The sequence below is a fragment of the Epinephelus lanceolatus genome, chromosome 20 (genome assembly GCF_041903045.1).
Source record: "Epinephelus lanceolatus isolate andai-2023 chromosome 20, ASM4190304v1, whole genome shotgun sequence".
Lineage (NCBI taxonomy): Eukaryota > Metazoa > Chordata > Actinopteri > Perciformes > Serranidae > Epinephelus > Epinephelus lanceolatus.
This window is the reverse complement of record NC_135753.1, coordinates 12,059,528-12,082,121: the sequence shown is the minus strand read 5'-3', so window position 1 is coordinate 12,082,121 and position 22,594 is coordinate 12,059,528. Positions and strand designations below refer to the sequence as shown.

Sequence of the window (22,594 nt, the reverse complement as noted above, 5' to 3'; positions counted from 1 at the left end):
TCAATCAAGTGTACTGACCAGAAGGGGTCAGCTAAAACATCCCTGCCGTCAAAGGAGTAGATGGGTATCCTGGCATCCAGTGGCCCCCCGTCGCCATTGAAAATTGACCGCCAGTTCCTAAACATCACGTCTCCCTAAAAGAACACAAGTAGTGGGTGAGATGTTTGTCGAGGGGTCCTGCGTGATAAAAGTTTAGTGCAAGTAGTTGTTGACAGTAAAACTAGAATTACTGCCTTGTTTATGTGCTGAACCAAGCTGCAGTTACAGTTTACATCCATGTCTGTCCAGACTCATATGTAGCCATGACAGCTGACAATGCTTCAAATGTGGATGTTGCTGCAAAGAAGCTACAAATTCTAAAACATGGCTGCTTTACACACATCTCCCCCCCAGTAACACAGATCTAAACAATCACCACAGTTGAAGGTGGACACCCAAGATTAGTGCCACCAATTCAGTTTATGACCAAATGCCTCTCCTTCTGTTCCTGAGATATCATGCTGACTACTGGCTAGATAAGGGTTTTTGCAGAACATTAAGAATTCACGGTGAAGTTGACCTTTGACCTTATAGATATACAATGCCATCATTTCATCATTTTATCCTATTAGACATTTGAGTGATATTTTGTCATAATTATATTTCATATGCAGAATCGTCTGCAGACACTCATTAGTTCCTTTAGGCCGTTTCAAAGCACGGTTGCTGGAATTTTGTATGCAATGATCTATATGCCAATGTCAGAGTGTATTTCAGCTGGTCGTTCTAATAATTTATAGTTGCCCCTGTTTTTCTTATTTCTGTGATTCACTTATAGCATATATCAACATATGTTTTAGCTTTTCTATGGAGTAATCTCATTTTGTAATTTTAATTGCTTGTTTTAGAGCTGCATATTTTTTATTTTGAATTTTTGTTCTGTGTTGGCTGTCTGTAACTTTATATTGCTGACTGACTTGGCCAAACCCTTCTGAAAAATAAGATTTTAATCACAAGGTATTTCTGGTTAACTAAAGGTTAAATAAAAATAAATAAATGACTGACTTTGACCTTTAATCATCAAATTCTAAAAGTCCAAGTGGATGTTTGTGCAAACTTTGAAGAAATTCCCTCAATGTGTTCTTGAAATATCATGTGCACGAGAATAAGACAGACCAGGACACAGTCACCTTGATCTTTGACCTCTGGTCACCAACATTTAATTGAGTACAAGTAATAATAATAATAAATGTCATTTATAAAGCACTTTTCAGAACAAAGCTACAAAGTGCTTTACATGGTTGATCGCACATTAGTGGTAGTTTGTGCCAAATTTGGGGAAATTTTCTTGAGGTGTTATTGAGATATCACGTTCACAACAATTAGAGAGATGAGTTCATAGTGACCTTGACCTTTAACCACTAAAATATAGCTAGAATCTATCAGGTCATCATTGAGCCCAAGGGGATGTTTGTGCCAAATTTGAAAAATTCCCTGAAGGCATTCTTGAGATATTGCTTCCACGAGAATGGGACAGACAATCTGAAAACATAATGCCTTCAGCCAAAGCTATTGTAGGTGTGGAGATAGTATATAAAAAAAAAAAAAAAAAAAAAGAAAAAAAAAAAAGCAGAACAGCACACTCACCCTGAGGTTGGTAACTGGCAGAGTTTCTCGGAAACCAGGGTAGACCACATGGACCAGGTCTTGCCTGTGGGAGGAAATGAAGGCGCGGTAGTTTGGAGTCAAACCCATCGCCTTGGCTTGTTCATAACACATCCGATCGGCTATGTCGAGTCCCATCATATCGCCTGAGTGGGGCTGGTTCAAGGCCACCAGGTTGAGCTGGAGGGAGAGGAAACAACAGGAAGGTGTTAGTCCACTGCAGGATATGAAGAGAGTCTTGTATATACACTTCAATCACCCCTGCAAGAGTTAGTCTGAACTAAAAACCAACATTCTGCGCATTGTGAATTTTCTTGCACCGGGACCAAAGACGACGAAAAGCAAACAAATTTGGTAATTAGTCATTAGGAGTCAAATTAAAACAACTATGCTGTGAAAACTATATAAAAGTATGCATTCCTCATAAAAGCAAACAATAATAACAATAAACTTAATTTATATGCACCTTTCAAAACACAGTTACAAAGCTCTTTACAACAAAACTGAACACATTTAAAACACAAATGAGAATGACATACACTAAAAGCCTAAACGCACAATGAAAGAGTAAAAATGACCTAAAATATCATCAAGGGAAATTTTGATAAAATACCAAAGTGAATGATAGAAAGCAAGGAGGGCAAACAATTAAGAGTAAACGAGAAATTAAAATCAAAACCAGAATTACTGTCCGTTAGATGGATGCCCCCGCGCACTAGTCAAGTTTCTCAAAGTTTGCATCCATGTCTGTAAAACCATGGATGCTCCTCAGCCGATGTCCCCAAAGATCTATTCAATCACCACAGTTTCAAGGTGGGCACCCCAGATGAGTGTCACTGATTAAGTATCTGACCAAATGTCTGCCCTTCTGTTCCTGAGATGTGACATTGACTAATGGCTAGAAAAGGGATTTATGCAGAACATTATGATGTCACAGTGAAGTTGACCTTGGACATTTTGGATTTAAAATGTCATTATTTCATTATTATATTCCATTAGACATTTGTATGAAATTTTCATCATAATTAGCGTATGAATTCTTAAGTTATGGCTGAAAACATATTTTGAGGTCACAATGATCTTGACCTTTCACCACAAAATTCTAATCGGTTTGACCTTCAGTTCAAGTGGACGTTTGTGTCCAATTTAAAGAAATTCCTTTAAGGTGTTCTTGAGATGTTGCGTTCACGAGAATGAGACATGTGCAAGGTCACAAAGACCTTGACCTTTGACTAACAAAATCTAACCAATTAATTAATAAACCAGGGGACGCTGAAGCATAAAGATCACAACAATAAACAGCAGCTCAGATAAAATCAGGATATGCTTGCCAATATAAGTACATTTTAGAAGAAGCAAGACACTGACTCAGACATGTAGCAGAATATTCATCATTCCAGCATCAAGAGTCAAATTAAGCCACTTACATTATTCAAAATCACACAGTCTTACTGACACTCACCCTTTCGTTTACAGAACGTATTCTTTCCATCGTGTCTCCTCTTATCTGGTATGCAGCTCGAGGCTAAATGAATAGTTGAAAAAATGTTACATTGATAAATAATGCATATAAAGTACAACATTCCACAGTAGCACTTTTTTACTGGGCATAAAGCCAAAACAATAAACCATGAGTACCTCATCTTGTGGAATAATGTTATTGGAGAGGTAGATCAGACTGCCAAGCTGTGGAGAGACAAACAGAAAAATCAAAACTGTAAATCAGATGCAATATGTTGTGTTATCTGAGCTCATGTCTTTTATTACATGTGTTGGTTAAACTACAAAAAAGCCTGAAATGTCAAAAACACCCAAACAACCAAGTAGACAGGTTTGTCTACTATATTGTAAAAAATACATGATCCTGATTTTTATCAGTTCAAGAGCATTTTATCGAATACCGCTGTTGATTAAACATTGATCATCTTCTCAAACAGAGAAACTTTTCGGCCTTCAGACATATTTCCAGTAACCAGTAGTGATGCTGGAGAGCTGATTCACAGCCAGTGAATGAGCCACAAATATCAGTATACATACATATATATATCAGTATACATACATACATATATATATATATATGTGTATATATATATATATATATATATATATATATATATATATATATATATATATATACCTAGATATATATATATATCTGCAGCACTCGGTCCTGAAAGGACGTGTTTTCCACTGAGTAGATTTAGACAGGTTTCAAAGGCAAACCAGGAAACTCACTCAATGCTTCATCAACCATGAAAACGTCCAAGTAATAAACAGAAAAGCAATTAAACTGCTGTTACACCGTTTTATTTGCTACATTAGTCAAGCCGTGACCTACATGCATATCATTTTAAAAGGGGGCAGCTCTGGGGCATGTTTCGAGCTACTGAATGCTGCAGCTTCATTTTTCAGGTCATTCTGACATTAATGTGCATGAGATGCTTCTAAATAATGTTTAGTATCAATATCACTGCATCACCCCCTGCACCCCTCATGGCAACAACACTCCCTGATGGCAGTGCCCCCCCAGCAGGACAATGTGCAATGCCACAATACAACAGCTCAGGAACAGCCAGAGGAACGTGAAAAAAAACCCCTCAAGGCGTCAACCTGGCCTCCAATTTCCCCTGATCCAAATCTGATTGAGCATCCTTGGGATGTGCTGGTACCCCAGAGGTACTCCCAATCCACAATAAGGCTATCTTGGATTGGACTTGGCTCTGATCTGTCAAGGCATGGACACAGGACCTCTGGGATTTTCCTGTGGAGTCTGGCAATAGGGCATTGGCAAATCCTTTGAGTCCTGTGGTTGCAAGGTGCAATTGCAAGGTACCTGTATCTCTTTCCATCCCTGGGAGACCTTGAGGAAGAGACTTCCTGTTGCTGTGACGTACATCAGAGTTCCCTCTACATCCCTGACTGTGTGCTGCATCATACTCTCACGGCTTGCAAATGTTTTCAGCTGAGAAACAAATAAAGAGAAGAAAAACTGAACTTTTTCCTAGAAACACTGTGTGTAATCATGCAAACGTTCGTAGCATGCTGGTGTATCATTAATAAGCAGTTCAACATATCGAGATGGAACAAGTTCCCTTACAGATGCTGCGTTACCCGAAGGTCCAGGAGGTCCAGCTGGTCCAGGAGGTCCAGGGGGGCCAGCAATGGTCAAAGCTGCCATAAAAAATGTCAACAACTTTCACATTAGCACATTACAACTGATTGTTTGATCTCATCAGCCACAAGAATTTGGTAGTCTATTTGTATACAGGTTAAACTGTTGCTGTATTTGTATGACATATGTATGATGGATGAATTGTACCTGAGCCATATCTTGAGTGTGACCCAGAGGGACCTGGAGGCCCTGGTGGTCCAGGAGGGCCAACAGGTCCTGGTCTGCCATAGCCTGGGATACCCGGTGAACCTGGCACTCCGGGGTGGCCTTGTGGACCAAGCACTGACTCTCCTTTAGGTCCCTGAAATGTGTCGAGAGCAAGTTATCGATTGCTTTGGTACATTATTTGTAACAAAGACAACACGGTGTGTATCCATGGAATCATGACTCACCACAGGTCCTGGTCTCCCATGGATACCTGGTCGCCCTGGCAACCCTGCCTCCCCCTTGTCTCCTTTCTCTCCTTTAATGCCCTGGTCACCTCTGGACCCCTGTCATTACACGCACAGGCAAAGACACACAAAACACATACAAGATTTGAAAGGTGAGTCTGATGGCACAACATGTCCCCAAATTAAATTTAAAAAAATAAAATAAAAATAAAAAAAAACACTTCCATATGAAACTTACCCAGCCACCCCTGGGAAGGTATGTATCTAGAACAGAGAAAAAAGATGAGGGAGTTATAACCAATATTAACATAAAAAAGTTTTCACAGGACAGTTATTAAATACAAATAAAAAAAAAATTCAGGAAATTTTGGGGAAGTTCAGAGAAAATACAAAATAAAATGACCTTAAGATAAAATCTTCTTTTCCTTAATATTTTTATTTTTCCTAACAATACATCTGCCATGCATGGAAATAAACCAAACTTTGCCCCCAGCTCTAGTTCTAGGCCAAACTTTCTCAACTAAAATTAGGGGCTAATAGTCATGATGGTGGCGCAACAGCAACCCTCTAAAGTTTAAAAAAAAAAATTGACAAGCCAAAACAAATCAGTTATACATCCTACTTCTTTGCAACTTTCATCAAAATGTAGCTGCAATTGAGCAGAAATGTTCAGATGCTTTAAGCTGCAGGAATTACAGAGTCCATCACTCCATTCACTAAATTGACACCAGACTGTCCTTCACAGATGATCCACCACACAGTACATGTTTTGGTGTAAACAGTGCTGTCAACAGCTACCACACATTCCCACACATTCTTGCTCAATAAATCTCCAACACACATGAAAAAAGCAAAAACATTTTTTGATGGCATGGTAGAGGTCTATCCTCATGTCAACTGTTGCAGTCAATGGAAATAAGAGCATCTTTATACATCATTTGTCATCTATGGTGCAATCAGTCTTTATGAAAAGAGATTACAGACATCTCCATGTTGTCCAGATGAAGTAAAAGATTCTCATAATTTGGTTTTAATAATTGATTTTTTTTCTACACTAGTTTGAAATATGCCTGTACATGCAACCCTGGTGATTGCCAGTCATAGTGTGAAACCGTCAGTGGTTTCCCACTTGGCAGGTGCCTGAGGTTGTGAGTTTGAGCCCTTGGTGATGCATAATAAACAAGCTAATGGCTACTCTAACATGTACTTTGTGCATTAGAAACACATGGCTGAGATATTTTTAATTTATGAAATTTTAATTAGTCATGGTCCGAACAATTCTGCCGACAGACCCTCCTGTATTTTTCATTTGTCTTCCTCCTCTTCTATTTTTTCATCTTCCTCTCCCTTCACTCTGAGCAAAATGCCCAGCCCCGACTTGCTGCTGTGCAGCAGCTATGATTATGGAATATTTTTTCTTTGTGATGTATTTAAATGCATTTACATTTTTTATTTTTTAATGTTGATACACTGGACAGCTGTCATACGTGTTTACTCACTTGGTGGTGCCGGCAATCCAGGAAGGCCTCTCTCTCCCTTCTCTCCTTTTAGTCCTGTCTGACAGTTACCTAAGAGACAAAACTTAAGTTAACTGCTTGTTCTTACTTTGATAAAAGTAGCTAAAACAGACATCACACTTTCTAACTCATGGCAAACAACAGAGATGAGCCAACCTACCGACTGCAATGGTTCCATTGGGATTAAGCTGAAAAAATGGAGCACAAGCATATTAACAGCAGTCAGTGGTGACTGAGTTTAGAAATCATACATAAATATCAGGGTAATTATCCAAGAAAGATAAACTGTCAAATTATATTCCATTATCACACATTAAATCACCCAATCTGTAATGTTAATTCATGATCAACATGCAAATGACTCATGCAGATTTTCTGTGGATGTGATTTCAGCTCTACCTGGTTTCTGTATTGGCAATGAGCCTTCACCTTTCCACCCTCGGCATGCAGCATGCAGGAATATTTTAGAGCCATTGTCGTACAGTTCTGAGTGATGAAAGGTTTGGTAGTACCAGTGTTAAACGGAGCAACATGCACGTTATGTGTACACAGAGGGAACAGAGTAGAGATGTGTAACACAGACAGATAAAGAAAGGGAGTTTGTGATTAGGAGAAACTGTATGAATGGGTCAGCACATAAATTAAATTATGAGATGGCACAAGCAACTTGAGGTTTAATAAAGACAGACAGACAATTAGATTATTATGAATCTTATTTTAAACCTTCAGGCCACCATTAGTAAAATTAATATACGATTTAGAATATAAACAGAGCAGGAGGATGACAGGTTATATAGAATTTTAATTGCCCTCAGAAATGAATAAGTGTTCATAAAAAAATCTCTATCACAGGCCGTAATAAAACCATTCATAAAAACGAGTTTTATCAGCCATATATGATTGCACAGATGGAGACTTACAGCCATTTTGCAGTGGGGTCTGGGAGGGATGGGGAACACAGTCTTCAGTAACAAAAGAGAGGACAGTGACCACGTAAATAAAATACATGTGGTGATAAAGCAGAATTGAATCAGATCTGTGTGAAAATTAATGTGTGTGTGCTTACTCCTTTCGGGCAGTTGAATATTCCTGGGCGGCCTGGCAAACCAGGAGGGCCAGGAGGTCCCTAAAAAGAGGAAGAAGAAGAGACAAAAAAGAAACACAGACAGAAGAAAGAAAGTGAAAAGGGTGAGCTTTTTCAACTATTTAAAGCGTACATCAACTAAAAAATAAAGCAATCAGAAATCATATTCTACTGCTCAGTCACTGTGCATTTCATTTGCAGATTCTGAACCAGGCTTCTGTCTTAATCTAGTTTAGGTGTGTGACTCACCGGCAGGCCCGCAGAGTCCCCTCTCTCTCCTTTAGGTCCCATCAGGCCTGGACGACCCTACACACACAGACATCAACCAAAAGATATATCAACAACAGTGTGGCAAGTTAGATGGATTAAACTTTAATGATTCCCACATGGAAATGTGGGAAATTGGGTTTTTGTTGATTTGAATTGAGTTAATGTGTGATTAAATTAAACATAAAGCCTATCAAACAGCAGCTGTATCAAACTTAAACTCTAAAGATCAGTTAGCAAAGGGAAGTGTAAGTGGTAAATGTATAGTGAGTTCATGGTGCTTACAGGTCTTCCTGGAAAACCAAACTCTCCTTTAGGTCCTGTTGGTCCAATAGGCCCCTGTTGGGAACAAAACAAATTCTCAGACCCTTTTTTTAACCAAAATGATCACCTATATGAAGGTTTTAACACACTGCTAAAGATAGACGATAGACTCCTTTTCCTGTTGCACGCAGCTGTGCACTAGACGAGCGTGTCTTTCTGTTTCTTGTTATTACAAGTGTGTCAGGTCCAATGCCATACACGCGTCATAAAACAGTTAAGTGAACCAAATAGGCATATATGAGACTGGAGCAGCTACGTGACGCGCCCTCTAGCTACATGACTCGCCCATTATTCCTACACATCAGTCCACAATCAGCCCCCTTCACTCCTTGGTGCTAAAGGGGAAGCCCTGAAGAAAATGCTAAGTTAGCATATAGCTAGCTATTAAGCATTAGGTAAGGTAGTCTGTTTTATCAGACTGTGGTGGCGAGTGCCCTGTTTTATGTTGCAGTCAGCTCAGTGCTGGGCAGGAGACTGGACTCACTGGGAGCTGTGGTGGAGGAGTGCTACAAGCCTATTCCATGCTATCCTTTGTCTTAAACTCTCTTATTTATGCATATTTATTTATTGTCTGTAATTGCTGTATTGGATATATATGTGAGCTACTGGACACCCGAATTTCCCGAGGGGATGAATAAAGTATCCTCTATTTTATTCTAATATTATATTCTATTAAAAGAGAGGCAATTAAGGTTAGGATAATGGTAAGGGTTACATCACATTACTTATAAGGTGAGTCACATCTTCATAAATAATGAAATATAATGTGAATTACTGCTCCGTTTGGCCTCATATTTTATCACTACAGTGTCGCCTTGTAGCAGGGTTCAGGTAACCATCGCATTGGTGGGTTAGTCTTGTCCTGGTGTTAAGCATGGTTTGTAGAAGTGTGTCATGTATGCTACAAACAGAGTGTGTTCCCAGCAAGTCTCTAGTAAGCAGTGAAAAACAGCATGGAGGCCAGTGAAATGTACTTATTCAGTCTTCCTTTAAAACTCGTTGCCAGCTAATTTGGATCAATGTGTGAGTGCTGCTTGGAAGAAGACGGACGGAAGTTGTAGCAGCACATCATTGCATTGTGCTGGAAAATTTGTATGTCTACCCAGGTATCACGTTTTCATCACTGCCAATCAGTGCTGGAGCCTATAAATACCCATGATTGCTGTAAAGTCATGATTCATGGGAACAGACACAGATTGTAACCTTTCCCATTAAATGCAAAAGCCAGGTGTCAGTGGGTGTAAGTGGTTTTTTGTCCAGTGGGAAAGGGGCTTTAAATGCATTCACAGCACCTTTCATCCACAGCAGTGGAAACAATAGGAGTTAATGATGTTATAGAACCTGAGATTAGATGCTTTTGTTGCACGCTGTTAATACTCACTGGAATTCCAGCAGGTCCAGGTACACCAATATCTCCCTGCAAACAAAGAGACATTTACACTGATTTGTACACCTCTACTGAAAATGTTTTCAAAATTGTATTTTACAGCACAGTGTTAATACTGAAACTCAAATCCTCTGGAGAATGCATACACTAAATATCCATAGTGAGTGCATGCACAAGAAAAATAGGAGGACAAAGATCTTGACCTCAAAAATAACAACAACAACAACAACAACAACAACAACAACAACAAAAGAACAACAGTGAAATCAAATATAACCTTGACTCCTTTGGGTCCCAGTGGATCAGCCATGCCTGACAGCATGGATCCATCTGCTGCGATGACAATCCCTGGTTCACCCTTTTGACCCTGCATGCAGACACACAAGTAAACAAACCAATAAACCATGTGTAGACAGAGGAAAGCAACATGCTCGCGTGCAAATCTTAACTTCTATTAATTTAACCATGTGAATATAGAAAAACAAGAGTACATGTCATTTTGTTTCACCCTCCTTAATCTGCTTTGATGTTTTACATGGCAGAGACAATGTATATAGCATGTCCCACTTACTTTCAGTCCTGGAGGTCCTTGAACTCCTGGTAACCCAGTGTCACCCTTTGGACCCTGCAAACATTTAGGAGATAAAAATTAAGATAACTTCATATCCAACTGCTAGGCTCGGTTATGACAGGAATAAAGTCAAGTTAATATAATTTCTCTACATGTTGTCATCTACATGTATGTGCACTCATTTGTGTCATGTGCAACTCTTGTGATGTTACTCTTGTTTGAGAGGATACAGCTGAAATCATTTACTGGAACAAAGAGCTGTTCCAATCTGCAAACATAAAGCAACAATATCTATCTAAGCGCACATTTTTTGTCATCACGTCATCAAGATCATTTGGTTTGTGACTGATGTTTTCTGTCTGATACTTACAGCAGATCCCTGAGCTTCAAAAATCCCTGAGAAGTTAAAGGCACCATCTGTATCGTTAAGTAGAAGCTGAAGGAGAGAAGTCAGAGGGAGAATCAATGGAATCAAACTCAATCACTCTGGTTTCACAACATGTTTAAGGTCATGTGGATAAAGTTTAAAACTCGTCTTTAATGTCTGTGGTCAGGCGTTACTTACATCCTGGAGGTTGAGAAGGGGTCCTGGTGGTCCAGGTGGCCCTGGCGGACCGGGTAGACTAAGTCCGTCCTGTCCTGCCTCTCCCTGAGAAACATGTTCAACATTTTAGCCTTTAAGTGAATAGCAACATGAACATTTGAATGCACAAATGTGTGTCTGCATCTATGAGTTTGATCACATCTAGGGCTGTAACTGTGAGCGTACTTGTACTGAAATGTCAGGGTACAGGAGTTCATGGTTTGGTACAAGCAGCTGCATGCAAAATACACAGTATGTAGATACCGTGGTGCACGTTATGTGGAACCAAAGTTCATAAGTGTGAGTTCTGCCCAGAAACTTTAAACCATACGCCATTAGCAACATACGCTAAGATTAGCACAACAAGTAGACTGGCATGTGAATCAATCACACTGTGCTGAGTTTCTAGCCCCTCCTGCATTTTACCGGGAAGCTATAATGGCAACAGAAAGAGAGTTGTGTACAAGACAAGGACGATGTGTCGGTATTACTGAACTGCTGTACGGTCTGTAAGTGGAGTGACATCACACATGCTAATACACATTTGACTGCATCACCCAGATGTGCCAACCACCAGGATGACAAATGTTTGGGTGGTTTGACTGTTTTAATACAGCCAAGATGGAACTAACTGAAACACTTCTACTAATGCACAAGTTTTACTTTTTATTATTCCATGTATTTTGCTATTTTCAATTTCATATCTTAAGAGATACTTTGCAGTTGTGACCTACTGCATTTCAGGAGAGTGTGGGCTCAGTGTCTGTACAGAGTAATACAGAAACATTCCTTATTTTTATTATTCAACAGTTTACCAAATTGCCTGTGGACAGAAATGTTCTTCGTCTCCCGCAGGAGGATTCTGTGTGTTTTTGACCCTTGCACTACCGTCTGTTCACAATAAATGAACATAAGCAAACATATCCTTATGGATTTGGGGTTTTTTCCCCGCTGTAACGAAATCACACCAAACTGTTACTTTTGTGTACTGCTAAACCCCTAGTCACACCACAAATCCACTCTTTGATGGTTTTACCTTTAGTCCTGGATCACCTTTGCCCCCCTTTGGTCCCTGGTGAAGACACAAAATAAGAGACAAATTCTCAAAGTGAAACTTTCAGTTATTAGCAGTATGTTTTACTGTTACAGCCTTTATCCTATCAATGATACATGCTGTCCCATTGTTTGTCTTCATATAATGTATACATGTTATAGATCGTTTAGGGATACTATCTATCAACAGATTTGATTTGATGATCAGCTTTTGAAACCACATTTCCATTTCTATATTCCACATAGGAGCCAGAAATTATCAGTCTCAACCATTTGTAAAAGCTGATTTTCATGAAATCCATTGTCTGTTCTTATATCTAGTGGCCTATCCATTTACTGACCTGATCCCCTCTTAGTCCATCCAGTCCAGGAAACCCTGGTGATCCTGTAGCACCTTTCTCCCCCTGCAGAGACACACAGAAAGACATCACTGTTACAAGAGTGTAACAAGTGTAACAAGTGTACAATGCATTTCCCTTAGATCCCTGTTATTACCTAACAATGACAAGTAAATGACTTGATTACTGCCCACTTTACTGATGAAGATGAAGTCAAGTTCTAATTACAGGATTCATTGAGATGAGATGTGATAATTGTGACGCTTCATTTCTGTAGGGAAGTCCCATGAGGATGTCAGGCCAGATTCAACAAGAACCACAACCAGGCAGGTCATAAACTTGGACAGAGGCCAGCATCCCTGCTCTCCAGAGCATGTCGCTGCCACAAGCTGACATCACTTGTCACCATGTGAACTTTACAACTGTTAACTATGACCTAAACATTAAAGCCATTCAAGAAGCTTGTCCCAACAGCTTGTGCTGAAATGACTTACATCTCATAAGCACAACAAAACTTGAACTTGACAAGGGACTCACCTTTTGCCCTGGGTTTCCAGGGGAGCCGTCTAAACCATCTTTACCCTGAGAAAGGCAAAAACAAATTAATGAAGAAAAACCCTCAAATGATTTTCTAAACAAAATCAGAATGATCACTTACCTAAACTTTATAATTCTCTATATACCTCTATAGAGTTTAGTTTTGCTCTGTATGCTTACCCTAACTTTAACCACAACCACTGCATGCCTTACCCCAACCCTAATATTAACACTGAAACAAATCTTAATCCTTACTGTGACTATCAGAGACACACAGATATCTCACCTTCGGTCCTTCAAGTCCAGGGATTCCTGGAGGACCCTGTTAAACAAAGACAAGTGATTTTCTGAGGTTAGCAGTTGATGATATGATAAAATAAAACTGTATGATGACTGACACAAAAAACAGGTACTGCAGCTGTACCTGTGGGCCTCTGGAGAGTGTAGCTCCAAAACCACCCTCTATCCCAGATCCTTCCAAATCCTAAAACATAACACAAAAAGAAGTTCATAATCATCAAATTGTGAGTGTCATATAAGATATTGTCTCCAAAACAGATAATTGCTGAGTACCCAAAGAAGTGCAGTGTGTAGTTTGAGCTCTTGACATCTACGGGACGTATTCATTAGTAGCGCATTTGTACTGGCAGAATTATAGGACCCCTATTAACTATAAAACCATCAAATGGCATGCTAGGCACAGCTCGCTCTTTGTTGCTTGCTACAGTACATTCATTAAGTGATGAATTAAGAGAGACCAGAGATCTTACATTGAAGCAAACTCAAACATTTCAAGCATCAGCAATGTATTTTTCATAGCAAATGCTTTTGTTCCCAAAAACAGACAGGTCTAGACATTATTTAGGCCATAAAATGTGTGAGCTTTTGCAGCAAAATGACACGTAAACATTGCTAGGAGATAAAAACACATCATAGCAGGTGTATTTGCTTGGGACCCAAAGGAAGTACAGTCTTGAATGTGAAGCTGTTTGGATGAGCAGCTCTTAGGAAAGCCAAGCAATCAGCCTGTTCTGAACAGACATGTTTTTAATAGGCACTACAGCAGTATCTTCTTATTCCTTGTGATAAACATACTGCGGCAGGTTGAGATATACTTTATAAGGGCTCTATGCAAAATTCAGAGCATATTGTCTGTTCATGGTTCTCAAAATGGAGGTAGCTGAGCCAGCAGCTGGCAGCAAAACCATAAACAGCTCCAGTCAATGGCAACAGTGCTGACAGACCTAATGGCGTTAACCAGGGGGAAACCAAAGGGTGGGTGCTGTGCTTCCATGACAACGCTGTCCTGTTATCAACGGTAACCATCTTATGAGTGGGGTGCAAAGTGGCCTTGATGAGCTAGCTAGTGGGATACACACATGCACTTCCAGATACCAGAACTAACCACAGAGATGCTCAGATTATAACACACACAGGTAGAGTGACTTCATTCTCAGGACGTCATTACTCCACCACATATCTTTACAGAGCAAATAATGGTTTGTTGCTGTATTAATGCTCTGAATGTTGCTTACAGATCATTTAAATATACTGATCATAAAGTAATGAAACAGACCGTACCTCAAAGTCCATGGTGAAGCCTCTTCCAGGGGGACCTGGGGGCCCCGGAGGACCCCTGGGACCAGGCTGCCCTTCTGGACCTTCTGAGCCTGGCACGCCCGGAAACCCTGGAGGGCCCTGATCTCCCTGCAAAATGATCATAAAATCTGTTAAATTAATATAGTAACAAGAGAGCCCCATTGGGGTCACATGGTTAAAAAAAAAAAAAAAAAAACCCTGAATGTGTAAATCTGAGTGCATAGTTTCGTAATCCAACACCCTGGATTCACAATCCATGTGTTGCAGTACCCGTCTGACTGGGTTGAGGACCACTGATTTGTCCATAAAACATATACATATATATATATATATATATATATATATATATATATATATATATATATATACACATATATACATACATACATACATATATATATACATATATATATATATATATATATATATATATATATATATATATACATATATATATATACATATATATATATATATATATATACATATATATATATATATATATATATATATATATATATATATATACATATATATATATATATATATATATATACACACACACACACATATATGTATATATGTATGTATATATATAGGGTCCTACCGATCCCAGATAGCTAGCAGAAATTGAAAAGGCATATCTCACAAAAGTTTGGGTCTCAGGATAATATAATAAGTATGTTTTCTTTGGTGTATAATCACCTGGAAATAAGAATCGTAATTTTTTCGTTACCTTAGAATTAGCCATTACTATCTACAAGGGGAGCGGGTCCTCATTTATGGAGATCATCATGTTCACTGCCATGTTTCTACCGTCGCCCAGATTGGACAAACTAAACACTGGCTCTACATTGGGTCATTTTGTGTTTCTCTGGCCACCATAGTTAGGAGCCCATCTGCGACAAGCAGCGTCAGAAAAACACTGAATTATAAGGTAAAACTGCTTAATCCATTTTTTCTTCTTTTCTTTTTTAGATTTTTAAATCATTGGGTCCATTTGTTTTGTGTTTTGAAGTGAAAGAAACCTCTGCAGATAATTCAGCTCATGGTAAAAACCTCCTGAACAATGAGAACTTAAGGAATTCTAACCAGTAGTTTCATCTGGTTTCAATCTGTAATCCTCACCACTATATGCCCCTAAATCCATCCAAAATCTCACATACTGAACCTTTAAAATGTATTTAAATGATTTTACAGAATTTTTATTTGAACCTTTTTCTATGCTAAGTAACTGCCATAAATTATAGATGAACAGACAGAATGATAAAGAATACCATCTGTTAATATCGGTTTTATTTTCATAAAATGGGTCGCTGCTTCTTGGACAACATCAAATTTGTGTTCCGATATAAATCCAAGGGCATCCAAGTCATTCAGATTTGCACACAACCCAGAGGGGCTACCTAAGCAACTAAAAGTATGCGGATATTAGACAGTGACACTACAAGTGCCACTTTGGGTACAATAACAATTTAAAGGTACAGTAAGATCTAAGTATGACTATTAATATCATTGACGATTCTCCCTGTTTAATGAAGGATGACATGCAATGAAATTGACTTTACCTTCACTCCTGGCTGCCCGTTCACACCAGGTTCTCCCTGTTAAAGATAATATTCCATCAAATCACATAAACTACAGTGACGACTTGAGAGCAACTATAGTTTCTGCTTTGCACACAAAGACAGAGCAGCTATTGCAACACAGAAATGTTTACACTCGAGCCCCTTAGCTTTAATAGTCCACGGGGTCATCTCATTAAGAGCTTGGCTCTTTGTGTTAGGTGGTTATTTAGTTTGTGTGTAATTGTTTTTGCTAACAGAGCACTAAGAGGCCTGCTCCAGGGAAATCAGAGTGAGCCTGTACAAAAGGCAGCGTGGTGGAAGTCACACAAACAAGAGCCTGCTCCTGGCTCGTGTGCTGCACATTCACACAGCAGGACATAACTCAGTGGTTTGTAAAAACAGTCCAGAGTAATAAATTTATTGTGATGATGCATGCTATGTTGCACATGCACATTCATTAGCCTCACCTTGTCTCCTTTCTCCCCAGCTGGTCCTGGATCCCCATCTTTTCCATCAACTCCCTGCAAGAGTGACATCACTGTATTTACATTTCACATTTTAAATGCATAAAAATATCTACTAACTCTGTACATTCATTACTGGCTATTAAATTCTTGGTACCATTCATATTTTTGAACAAAGGTGAATGCAAACTGGTTAAAATGAGAACATATTAAACAAAGCTAATGGGCTCTGAGGGACCGGAATGAATCAACCTTTTATGCACCGCAGTGCTGCAGTAAATGTTGTAAACCTGTGAGTAGTCCATTCACACAGTTAGTAAAAGCTTCTGACATTTTAAAGACAAAAGACACATTTCCCCCAACAGAAGCTGTAGTGCACACCATGTTCTGAAGCTCTTACAGTAGTTTCTGCCAAAGTGCTGTTACTGTAGCTCCAGGATAATTGGACAAGGACATGACTTATTGGAACTTTTGGTACGTGGGCGCATACAGATATAAAATGGGCCCTTACTGAAAGTCAATGAAAACACAGACGCTTATTTATGGACTTTATACCTCAATCGATACATGCACACACTTCAAAAAAGGTCTCACTCTCTGTTCACACCACACACACCCCTAATATGTTTGCACATTAATCAATATGGCAAGCAATGGCAGGAAAGCAGTGAATGAACATGGGTTGTCAAATGAAATTGGGGGAAATACTGTCTTTTCAGTCCCTTGGATCTGATGGGACCAAACGTTACTACCTGACCAGACCCTGAACCAGAACCAGACCCAGACCCAGAACCAAAGCCACTAAACCACTCCTCAATCACCTGAAAACAGAAGTTAGGTCAGCAATGGAAGTGCTCTGACACCAGTCAGTGAACTTCAAGAGCAAACTCTCTTTTCAAATCACTGCTGACTCGTTGGAGAAAATAAATGGCTCTCTTGCAAATTTTGCCTTATATGTATCTGTGCAACTACATGGCTTTGTTGAAGTATAGTTAACAGTAAAGTCATACCTGCCAACATTTACAGTAGGGTTTCAAGATACGGGAGTTTTTACCAGTGGCAAGGATGGTAAAGTTATGTCATTGATCCCATCGTGTCGTACATTAAAATCAGCCCTACAGGTTTTGCAAAAGGCATGGCAAGCTAACGGCTATGTTACATTAGCCGGCCGGTCTGCTTGTGCAGACAGCAGCTGTGCACATGCCCATTTAATCGGATTGTGGTGACAGATGGGTTGAATTTTATGAAGTGTGTGGATTGTATGTGCAGTTTGTGTTTCATAAACGATCTGGCTCAGGTGATGTCAGACAAAGATGCAAAACTTATGGGTCCGTTTCTTCCGATTGTTTGCAATAATGTTTGAGGGTCATGCAAATTAATGGGGTTTCCTAGGAGAAACAACAAAATGGGAGGGCAAAAGGAGATGGCCTCGAGTTATGGGAGAAACTCTAGAAAATGGGATTGTTGGCAGGTATGGCACAGTATCACAAAGGACTATATATTTGTATATATTTGCTCCTATTGATAGAAAGCACATGAAAAATGTCAAAAAACAAAGAAGAAAAAAAATGTCTAACTCACAGGCAGTCCAGGTTCACCCCTCTCTCCATCCCTCCCATCTTTTCCAGGGATCCCAGGTGGTCCAGGAAAGATGTCTTCAGATGAAGTTCCTGGGGGCCCTGGCTGTCCCGGGGGACCAGGAGGCCCTGGAGGCCCCTGATGGCAAAACAAAAAGTGCAATATGTCAACCTGGAGCTAAAGATGACGAAACAAACAGGGTGTCACAAAAGAAACCCCCTAAATATGCTAAATATGATCTAATGTCACAGAGAGTGAAAACAAAGTTCACTTACCCTAATAATCTCTGCGTCACTGTCAAAGTCTTCAAATCCTGACCCCTCCTAATGAACACATGACATATGATTTGCCGATAATTTAAACCACTAGTCACAGTTACTGAATTCAGACTGGGTAGAATCACTATCACTGAAGGGTTTCATTTCTTAATGCCTCATATTACATTCCCGTCATGTTGCTCCTGGAGATTCATAATGGCATACTTGTGAAATATAAATGCATCAGCCCTAAAAAGAAACAATCAGCAGGATCAGGAATCAATTGTTTCGCATTTTCACATGATGGATATTTCATTTTGGACCATAATTCTTTTTAATCACATTTATAACTATTAATGGAGTATAAAACAGCAGTGAACACAAAGGACAGATGCAGCAGAGCAAAACTGGGGCAGAAAATTAATACCTGAAACTATAGCCTCAGAAAAAAAACAACAACAACTGAACAGAGTTTGATGATTAATGAAAAACAACAGGATTATCCAAAAGCTGAAGGACCAGCTGCAATGTGCAAGTTCCACTGAATTTAACAGCAGCAAAGACAGCTGAGCATTAGTGTTGTGCCTGGAAAGATGGAAATTAACTCTACATAATAAATTAATAATGCATAAAAACATGATGGATTTCAGCTGTCTTTTATCTCCAATACTTCCGTACTTCAGCCTGGGGCTGAACCTAAATGTTAATTTCTGAATTAAATACTATTAATAAACTACACCACACCAGATTTTAATGGGACCAAGTAAAGGTAAAGAAGGTTATTTTATAACCTACCAGGAACATGGGCGACACCCTTGGTTGACCTGCAGGTCCAGGAGGGCCTGGAGGACCTGGAAGCCCAACACCAGGATCGCCCTGAAGGAGACAGCAGTGGGATATTTATGCATGTGTGCATTTAGTTCTTAATTACTAATTTATGTCCATGAAAGTTTACATCGTATGAATATGTCAGGGAGTATTTATGTTTTGATCATATTCAAGCCCAGGGATCAAAGTATTAAAGTTAGTAAGTTCAGTGTTTTTCAATCTGAACCCTATTCTCCCATGTTTTTGTATCTCAGTGACTTGTGGGAATAACATTTTTTATTCAAACTGGTCCAGTATTAAGTGAGAGCGCTGCAACCAGCAGCAGGGAAACAGGCTTCAATGTAACCACGTTATGCATTTGTACACAGTCAATTTACTTCCTATAAAGTGATTGTTTTTGCCACTGACAGGATCAGACTGTCTAACAACTCATGTAAATGTTCCTTACAGAGATAGACCGTCTTGTTAAAGAGTAAGATCATTTTTGTCCAACCAGAAACAGTTTCAAAATTGCTACTGCCAAACCCACCAGACTCCATTTAAATAAACAGTCATTTTGTTATCAGAAAACACACTCCATTCAATGTCTACAGACACAAAATAAAACATTTAGCAGAGGCAATTTAGAAAAAAAGGTCTACCTCTGTAGGGATCCTTTCCGTAATCCTATCAGACATTTATAATAACAATTTCAGTCTGTCAGTGGCAAATACAGGCACTTTTAGTGAACATAGACTGACCATGTACAAATGTCCCTAGCACTTATATTACATCCTTTTTCGCCACTGCCAGCTGCAAAACTCTCACTCCATATTGGACCAGTTTCAAAAACTGTTGTTCCTATTAGTCACTTATACACAAAAACATGGGAAAATAGGGTCCAGGCTGACAAATACCTAACTTACCGTTTAAAGAGCGGTATTCCTACCTTTTCTCCCTTAGGACCAGGCTCTCCCTGTAGTCCTGGGAATCCTGGAATCCCAGTTGCTCCCTGTGGAAAAAGACAGTTACAGAAGTGCTCAATGCTACAGGAGCTATCACTATATCAGATGTCATCTTGTATCTAGTTATAAGAAGTGAAAGTAAGAATCCTACAGACAGTGCTATCAGAAATGAGGCCAGGACCATAACTTTATCTGTGACCCCAATCTGGTCACTAAAGGTAATGGGCTGGATCAGCAGTTAGTATCAGCTCATATATAAAGTGTAGCTCTCTAAATGAGCACCTCCTGTATGTTGAAAATGGGTACATTCCTGTATCAGTTTCCCCCAGAGACATTGAAAAAATGAACCTATAAATCTAAAAGACTGGAAAGACTTTACTTACTGGGGCACCAGTTTCACCTTTGCTTCCCTGGAGAAAAGACAAAAATAGAAAACCAATCCATCATTATATTAATTGACCTGCTGGACTGACCTGAACAACCAACAGAATGTGTTCTGAATAATTCTTATAATGTTCTGTAATTAGAAAGTTTAGACGTAGAATAGTTTAAATATTGCAAATAAAGCAAACAAACATAAACCCACAGGCAGTCCATCTTTCCCTGCAACTCCAGGTGGGCCTGACGGTCCCTGTGGTCCTGGTGGACCCCTGGGTCCGGGCTCCCCTTCCTCCCCGCCTCCTGAGGCATGTCCTGGAGGGCCAGGTGGTCCTGGGGGACCTGCTGGACCTGGATCACCTCGCTCCCCTTTCTGTCCTGGAGTCACCTGGAGGGACTGAACATAGAATAAACTCGAAGTGTTTCATACAGTCATTCATTCACTGGAATATAGCAGAGTATCACACATTGTGGAGACTCCAATTGCAGATACGAATGTACTGCAGGCAGAGGGAGGATGTCTGGCTTAGCAAATGGAGACAATGAGCAATCGTTTGTCATAAATTGAGTGAAAAACAAAACCTATGATTTTCCCCACCAGAATTTCAAATGGGGAACATAGTGAGACTCAGTTATGGTAACTGGTAATCTTGTGCTGCAGGAAACTGGCTCAAGAGATGGGTAAATTTTCATAGTTCGTCTTGCATATTACTGCTCTAATTAAACGAAGAATAAGAAATTGTTAAATAATGTTCGACATTACTGTACAACCATCCAGATACATATGTTATTTAAAGGGGACCTATGATGCTTTTCCTTATTTATTTTCCTTATTTAGTCATATACATAATATTACAATGTAAGATGTCCGGATTAAATGGGCTAAGTTTCAAATGATGAGGTAAACATGTGTACAAGTTATCCTTGTGAGCAAAACCTCAGACTCTGGACTACTTTGATTTATCTACTTTAGCTATGAGATAACGTCAGCTTGTGACAGATTTCTTTATATGGTAATCTGCACCAGACACGTTACTATAAGTGTTGACACACATGTAGCTGCATGATAACATCAGGGAAATGTGTAATTTTGGTTGCAAGTGCTGTTACTTTCTCCTAGATTTAAGATCATATTCCTGTGGGAAAATGTTGGGTTGTTAAGATTTTGGTTTGCAAACTTTTATTGGTGATTTTTCACAGTAGAAAGTGCCACTATACTCTGTTACTGTCATTCCCAGCTGCAAGTACACTGCTACATGTAGTAGCTACATGCTAACGTCATGGAAACATGGAATCTTGACCGCTGATATAAATTTTTCCTTGGTTTCAGATCATATTCTTGCTGGAACATGTGCAGTTGTGTTTAGAAGCTTTGATTGTTGATTTTCCACAGCGGAAAGTGCTGCTTGTCTCTGTTACAGCCATTCCATGGCTGCAATGACAGTGCAGAGACACATAGTTACTGAGGACCTAAAACACTGACCAATCAGAGCAGACTGGGCTTTTTTTGGAGGAGTGCTCAAGGAGATGGGTGCTAAAATACAGCATTTCGGACAGAGGGTGAATATAGGTGTTCCAGTACAGACAGTATGAGGAAAATAAAGTGTTTTTCTAAACATTAAATAATGTAAACATGTTCTAATAGAAACCAAAAGTACAAGTATGAACCTAAAAAGGAACATAAAAGGTCCCCTTTAAAATCTTAAATATGTGCTGTGCTTAACATCAACATTTACATCAAAATTATTAATTAGAAAATCACAACTTACAGTGTCAGTGTCAAGTACGGAGGCTGAAGTACTTGGCTCATATGATTTCACTGTAAGAAAAACGGAAAGTGAGCACATTAAAAACAGCTTTCAGTCAAACAAGATGATACTTTATTAGCATGATCTGAAAAGGAGGAACTATTCAGAATGGTAATCTACATAACCTATTTGGATGTGGGACCTTAATTTAGGGCAGGTCAGAGGAGACGGAGAAAAAGAAACAGCTGCTTTTTGTCTCTTCCAGCACCATCTGCTGGCTAATGTGGGAAATACACCACAGGAAAGGCAGCCTTGGTCATGTATTACAGCATCACTTCTATGTCATCATACACACATAAAA

General features: G+C 39.4%; 1 protein-coding gene across 5 annotated transcripts in view; it reads right to left on the bottom strand.

Moving 5' to 3' along the window:
• The window catches only part of LOC117264829 (collagen alpha-1(XV) chain-like), a 94,451-nt gene that overhangs the window by 2,347 nt on the left and 69,510 nt on the right, over positions 1-22,594 (bottom strand). For 2 of the 5 annotated variants that reach the window (XM_078162584.1, XM_078162586.1), the window contains exons 9-44: positions 22,255-22,304; positions 20,694-20,882; positions 20,491-20,517; positions 20,092-20,154; positions 19,131-19,211; positions 18,354-18,401; positions 18,082-18,216; positions 16,504-16,557; positions 16,037-16,072; positions 14,451-14,576; positions 13,294-13,353; positions 13,156-13,191; positions 12,870-12,914; positions 12,336-12,398; positions 11,978-12,013; positions 10,924-11,007; positions 10,729-10,794; positions 10,359-10,412; positions 10,065-10,154; positions 9,782-9,817; positions 8,362-8,415; positions 8,059-8,115; positions 7,792-7,851; positions 7,646-7,687; positions 7,125-7,211; positions 6,886-6,913; positions 6,708-6,776; positions 5,447-5,472; positions 5,209-5,307; positions 4,964-5,117; positions 4,742-4,815; positions 4,478-4,606; positions 3,283-3,330; positions 3,107-3,169; positions 1,627-1,824; positions 19-134 (exon numbers count right to left, since the gene is read on the bottom strand). In XM_078162584.1, coding sequence (XP_078018710.1) covers positions 19-134; positions 1,627-1,824; positions 3,107-3,169; positions 3,283-3,330; positions 4,478-4,606; positions 4,742-4,815; positions 4,964-5,117; positions 5,209-5,307; positions 5,447-5,472; positions 6,708-6,776; positions 6,886-6,913; positions 7,125-7,211; positions 7,646-7,687; positions 7,792-7,851; positions 8,059-8,115; positions 8,362-8,415; positions 9,782-9,817; positions 10,065-10,154; positions 10,359-10,412; positions 10,729-10,794; positions 10,924-11,007; positions 11,978-12,013; positions 12,336-12,398; positions 12,870-12,914; positions 13,156-13,191; positions 13,294-13,353; positions 14,451-14,576; positions 16,037-16,072; positions 16,504-16,557; positions 18,082-18,216; positions 18,354-18,401; positions 19,131-19,211; positions 20,092-20,154; positions 20,491-20,517; positions 20,694-20,882; positions 22,255-22,304 — 2,683 coding nt within the window. The remainder of the gene's footprint in view (positions 1-18; positions 135-1,626; positions 1,825-3,106; positions 3,170-3,282; positions 3,331-4,477; positions 4,607-4,741; positions 4,816-4,963; positions 5,118-5,208; positions 5,308-5,446; positions 5,473-6,707; positions 6,777-6,885; positions 6,914-7,124; positions 7,212-7,645; positions 7,688-7,791; positions 7,852-8,058; positions 8,116-8,361; positions 8,416-9,781; positions 9,818-10,064; positions 10,155-10,358; positions 10,413-10,728; positions 10,795-10,923; positions 11,008-11,977; positions 12,014-12,335; positions 12,399-12,869; positions 12,915-13,155; positions 13,192-13,293; positions 13,354-14,450; positions 14,577-16,036; positions 16,073-16,503; positions 16,558-18,081; positions 18,217-18,353; positions 18,402-19,130; positions 19,212-20,091; positions 20,155-20,490; positions 20,518-20,693; positions 20,883-22,254; positions 22,305-22,594) is intronic. The other 3 variants (XM_078162585.1, XM_033639111.2, XM_078162587.1) reach the window with 3 other exon arrangements.